Source organism: Lolium perenne, chromosome 6, assembly GCF_019359855.2.
Source record: "Lolium perenne isolate Kyuss_39 chromosome 6, Kyuss_2.0, whole genome shotgun sequence".
Classification (NCBI taxonomy): domain Eukaryota; kingdom Viridiplantae; phylum Streptophyta; class Magnoliopsida; order Poales; family Poaceae; genus Lolium; species Lolium perenne.
In genome coordinates, this window is record NC_067249.2 from 187,649,252 (window position 1) to 187,654,804 (window position 5,553).

Here is a 5,553-nt window from a genome sequence, read left to right on the forward strand (position 1 = left end):
CTAGATCGCTGCTTCACGGGTGTTCTGTGAGGCATACTGGGAGAAACCATAATACGGTAGCACATGAGCTTGCAAAGCTTGCCAGGTTCTCTGGCGCCTGTAACATTTGGTTGGCCGACTTTCCACATGCTGTAGTTGAACTCGCTTTAAGCGATGCTGTAAACATTGTGTCTATTTAATGTATGAGTTTTTCCCCTCAAAAAAAAAAAAGAATAGAGATAGCTCATGAAAGTATAACATTATCATCATAGTGTTGATTGTCAAAAAAAAATCTGATATGCCCGAAAGCCACGGACCACGGTGGTGACGGACTGACGGGTAAGTGTCACTCCTGCGCTGACTGCAGCACGGAAGTAATCCATTCACTGCTGAGCTCCGATGCTCTCGCTCTCCACTCCTTCCTCGCCCCCGTCACCAACTCGTCCCGGCGCCGTCGGCCTCCTTCGTGGAGCCGCAGGGCGGCGCGACGCGCCGCTCACCGCCGCGCTCCACGCCGCCCTCCTCAAGTCCGGCGCGCTCCACTCATCCCAGCCCCTCACCGCGTCCAACTCCCTCTTGCACGCCTACGCCCAATGCGGCCTCCACTCCCACGCGCTCCACCTGCTCGACGAAACGCCGCGCCGTGACGCCGCCACCTACTCCACCCTCATCTCGCTCCACTGCCGCCTCGGCGTGCCCCTGGACGCCTTCCGCGCCTTCGTGGACATGCTGGCCCAGGACGACGGCGCCGTCCGCGCCAACGAGTTCACGGTGGCCGCGCTCCTGCAGGCCTGTGGGCTCGCCAAGGTCGAGAGGCTGGGCAGGATGGTGCACGGCTACCTTGTGACAAATGGGTTCTGCGCTGACCCGTTTGTGGTCGGCTCGTTGATCAACATGTACGCCAAGGCTGGGGATGTGGCCAGCGCGCGGAGGCTGCTTCTCCGGTTGGCTTGCAGGGATGTTGTTTCTTGGACTGCTGTTATATCTGGGTGCGTGCTCAATGGGATGCTAGCGGATGCTCTCAATGTGTTCGTCATGATGCTGGAAGACGGTGTCCTTCCCAACAATGTTACCATGTTGAGTGTTATTCAGGCGTGCTCTTTGATGGGCCCCTCGGGATTGTTCAGTCCCGTGCACGCTCTTGTTGTTCGGCTGGGGCTGGAGGACGATGTTTCGGTGGGGAATTCTCTCATAATGATGTATGCGAAGAATGGCTTAGTTGAAGAGGCTGCACTGCTTTTCGAGGATCTGTACCTCAGGAGAGGGAACGTGTGCTCTAAGGCTGATGTTCTTGGCGCGCTTATTTACGGCTGCACCGTTTCAGGGTCCCTGCTTCATGGGAGGGAAATCCATGCACACTTGATTAAATTGAGCGCTCTCCCAAGCATCAGCATTGAAAACTGTCTCATGGGCATGTATGCTAGATTCGAGCAAGTTGATGCAGCGTATTTTGTGTTCAAAGGCATGAAAGTTAAGGATATTGTTTCATGGAACACCATGATCTCATGCCTCGCCAGGAGTGACTATGTAAATGAAGCCTTGGAGCTTTTCAGCGCTCTCCATAGTGGTGGTGGTGGTGGCGGTGGCCTTGTGCCTGATTTTGTCACGGTCTTGAGCGTAGTCCAGGCATGCTCCAGTGCTGGATCACTTCTACAAGGGCAGATGCTCCACGGGTACATTGTAAAATTTGGTTTTGTGCATGATGTCTCGATCTGCAATGCTCTAATAATCATGTACGCAAAGTTAGGGATAATTGATTCCGCTGAGCAGATCTTCCGGAAGATGGATGTTAAGGACCTTGTTTCCTGGAATTCGATGATCCATGCATATGGGATACACGGAGATGGTCATTCGGCTCTAAAGTATTTCCGCCAGCTGACAGATGTTGGAGTGCATGCTCCTAATGCTATTACTTATTTGCATGTGATATCTGCATGTAGTCACTCTGGTTTGATTTCAGAAGGATACAAGTGCTTTGAAAGCATGAGAAAGGACCATGACATTGAGCCTGCCATGGATCATTATGCTTGTGTAGTGGATCTGTTTGGAAGGTCTGGGAGATTTACTGAGGCCGAAGAATTCATCAGGGATATGCCTGTTCCTCCCAACTCATCCATTTGGGGAGCTTTGCTGGCTGCTTGCCAGCTTCATGGGAATGTTGATCTTGCTGAAAAGGCTGCTAAGGAATTATTAGTCTTAGAGCCCGACAGTGATATATGGAGAGTCTCCTTGTCAAATATCTACGCATCGGCTGGGAGATTTAAAGACTCTACAAAGATTAGGGCTGAAATGAAGAGAGTCGGTTTAAAAAAGGAGATTGGGTGGAGTTTTGTTGATGTAGGAGGGGTTGAGGGTTATAAGTTTGTGTCGGGAGATACAAGGCATCATGACGCTGAAAAAATATATGCAGTGTGGCACAGTATGAAGAAGCATATGTCAGATGTAGCTGGTGATGTGCATCAACTGAGTCTAGTGAGTGTAAATTAGCTGAAGACAAATGCTTGATTTGGTTATGCCATAGTTATGAAAGTGACTTGTAATTCACTACCCGGTGAACTCACTGACTTGAAATTACATCAGATATATTAATTTGGTTCTGGGTAGTATAAAGTTATAAGTAAAAGTAGCAAGTACATATGTAAATTGACCTTGGAAAGGAAACTGAGGACAGTCCAGTTAGCATGTTAATTTAAATTTTTGTTTTCTGATCTTGGTATCAGCATCTAAATTACCTGTGTTGTAATATAGGATAAAACAACCCTTGTTTTGTTTAAAAGGTAATAGTCCTCATGATTCAACATTCCAATATGCCACCAGAATGGAGATATAAATCTTACTACTATGAAGTTCTTATGCTAATGTGCTTACTGAAAGCAGGTTTGGCAGAATGAAATAGAGGATGCTACTATTTCTGTTAGGTTCAAATTTTGTATGTGTTGTATGCTGGTGAAACAATCTTACGTGTACCCATGTTGCTATGTAGTATACTTCAAATATCACAATGACAAAAGTTTTTTAAAATATATTTCCACATTTTAGATTGGATATAAATCCTGCTTCTGGAGTTAAGAAATGAGCCAGTCACAGATCTGTTAAGCCGGTTAAGCTGAAGACAAACGATGAAATAATCACATATCACACGCTCACATTAGTGTACTGATGTACTATTTGTGAACGATTCTTGGGCCTGGAAGATAATAACAAGAACTTTCAAAGTAAATGCTATCTAGTATCCTGCAAAACGAAAATATTTTTTTGGAAAGATAATAGAAGGCACAAGCTGGATAAGCATTTTGTTTCTTCATTGTACTTGGCTTTATTAATTTCTGCCAGAAAATTCCATATTGACTAGACCACTTGCATAAGAGATAGTGTAGTAACCTCTTGTACACTACAATACAATTGTAATTCCTGTGTTATGTAGTATATTCCAATACTCTACTTCCGCATCAGGAGAACTACGGTATGGGCAGCTATACTCCTGTTTTCCCCTAGACTGTCCACTTTCTCATGCGTCTTTGCCTTCAGATTGACTACAGATGGATCCGCCCCGAGTAGGTCACACAAGTTAGATCGGATTGTCTCCTTGAGTGGGCTTAGTTTGGGCTTTTGCAAAATGAGTGTAGCGTCAAGGTTCCCAAGCTCATAGCCTGCTTCATGCATTAGCTTTACCTGAAAATGCATAACAAGAAAAAAGTGTCAAGTTGCTAAGTCAAATTGCATCGACCTGACGCCAATCGATATTTTCATCATCCCATAGCTTGTGGACTGCAATAGTTAGATGATATCGTATACAAAAAAAAATTCAGGTGTGAACGTTGGGTGAAATGACAAAAAGACTGATTGATGCTGAAATGAAGAAAATATGATGATTTTAGTGGACGATGGGATCATGTAGGAAAAGCAGCATATAATGAACTCGAATTCTTAAGCATGTGAGTGTTATGTCAAAAAGTCCAAGGGCACAAATGCAGTCAGCATTCTAAGCACATGGTTGTGCAAAGTCTAAAACGTGGCATACTTTTTGCCCTGGATGGAGGAGGACCAAAGTCCAAGACCAAATTCGAGTCAGCAACTCATATGCACGTGGGTGTTGCCATAGTATCATGATCGCAGCACCCGATGCAGGAATGTAATATAGTCAAACAGTATAGAAGCAGGTAGTAATGATCTTCAAGGATGCCTTTCAAGAAATTTCAGTAAAACAGATGCATATTAGGTTTTCTTACCCACAACGATGTTAAGGGAAGAAACAATTCTTTTCCCGAAGAAGATACTCCATGAACAAGTTGGATCAATTAACACTAAGCAGTCTAAATTTCAGACATACTTATGTCTCCTTCAAGTTGAACAAAAACTAATCTACCGACACAAATGCTAGAATATGATTAGCAATTTAGTTTTTAGAACCATTCAGCAATTTAGATTTTAGAACCATTCAGCAAAAGAGAAACACACAAACTCTCTAGGTTTATGCCGAGTAAGCATTCTATCGCCCAACTTCACGATCAGCAATTCAACGTCATTCAACAAAAAGGCAAGCTCTAATTTTTAGTTCCGATTAAGCATTCTACCATCCAACTACACGCAGTATGTTAAAATGCTCACAGAAGCAAAGATGAAATTGCGACGAGAGAATGCAATTCGGGGTGAAGTCGAGAAACTCACAGCTTCCCTCATGAAGACCGAAGACTCGGCGCCCTTCCACCGTGGGTCGGTGTCCGGGAAGATCTGCCCGATGTCCGGCAGCCCCAGGGCGCCCAGAATCGCGTCCACGACACAGTGGAGCAGCACGTCGCCTGCGCACAAGGGAAAAAAAATCCGCATGTCCGGTAACGCAACGAGCCCGATGGACGGAAGCACAAGCAAGGAATGAGCGAAGGAAAAGATGAGGTACCGTCGGAGTGGGCTTCGCAGCCGCGGTCGTGGGGGACGTTGATGCCGCCGATGATGAGCGGGAGGCCCGGCTCGAGGCGGTGGAGGTCGAAGCCGTGGCCCACGCGGAACGGGAGGGCCGGCGGCTTCGGCTTCGGCGCGGCGGCCACGGCCGGCTGGTGCTCCGCCTGGAGCGCGGCCGCGACCGCCAGTGGCTGCTGCCGGAGGCGCAGGGTCGACCGAGCGGGGGAAAGCGGGGACGGGGTGGCGTTGGTGCGGGTCCTTGGCGCGGTGGCGATGGGGGAGGCGAGGAAGATGGATGAGGCGGAGGCCATGGCGTCGCGCTCCGGCGGGCGAGATAGCGCAGCTGCTGAGTCAAAGCTTGTGTGGGGTTCCTTTTTTGTGCGCCGGAATTAAACCCACATGAAACAAGGCGAGATGGGAATCTTGCGTTGGAGATGCGGTTTGCGGTGGCCTGGACGAAATTTTATAGCAACTCTAGCATAGTTTGAAGTTTTCGGAAGAACGTTTGGTGCACATGAGCACCAGTTTCCAAAATATTTAAAAATCATCTAATTTATACAAAAAATAGTTACATTTATTTTATGAATATATACACATATCCTGAATACTCGTGTGAAGTTACGGTAGAAATTGTATTTTATTTTAAGCTACATGAAAAAGCAAATTTTGTGCTAC

At 46.7% G+C, this 5,553-nt stretch overlaps 2 protein-coding genes across 2 annotated transcripts; one reads left to right on the plus strand and one right to left on the minus strand.

The window, feature by feature from the left end:
• Positions 1–353: 353 nt before the first annotated feature.
• Positions 354–2,576, plus strand: LOC127310159 (pentatricopeptide repeat-containing protein At1g11290, chloroplastic). The gene has a single exon (XM_051340853.2). It carries the CDS (start codon positions 379–381, stop codon positions 2,464–2,466), a length of 2,088 nt encoding a protein of 695 aa, XP_051196813.1. The 5' UTR covers positions 354–378; the 3' UTR covers positions 2,467–2,576.
• A 694-nt stretch (positions 2,577–3,270) lies between these two features.
• Positions 3,271–5,300, minus strand: LOC127306669 (2-C-methyl-D-erythritol 2,4-cyclodiphosphate synthase, chloroplastic). Its single transcript, XM_051337337.1, has 3 exons — positions 4,877–5,300; positions 4,648–4,778; positions 3,271–3,651 (listed from the first exon to the last, which is right to left on the minus strand). Exons 1-3 carry the CDS (start codon positions 5,187–5,189, stop codon positions 3,418–3,420), a joined length of 678 nt encoding a protein of 225 aa, XP_051193297.1. The 5' UTR covers positions 5,190–5,300; the 3' UTR covers positions 3,271–3,417.
• Positions 5,301–5,553: the final 253 nt, after the last annotated feature.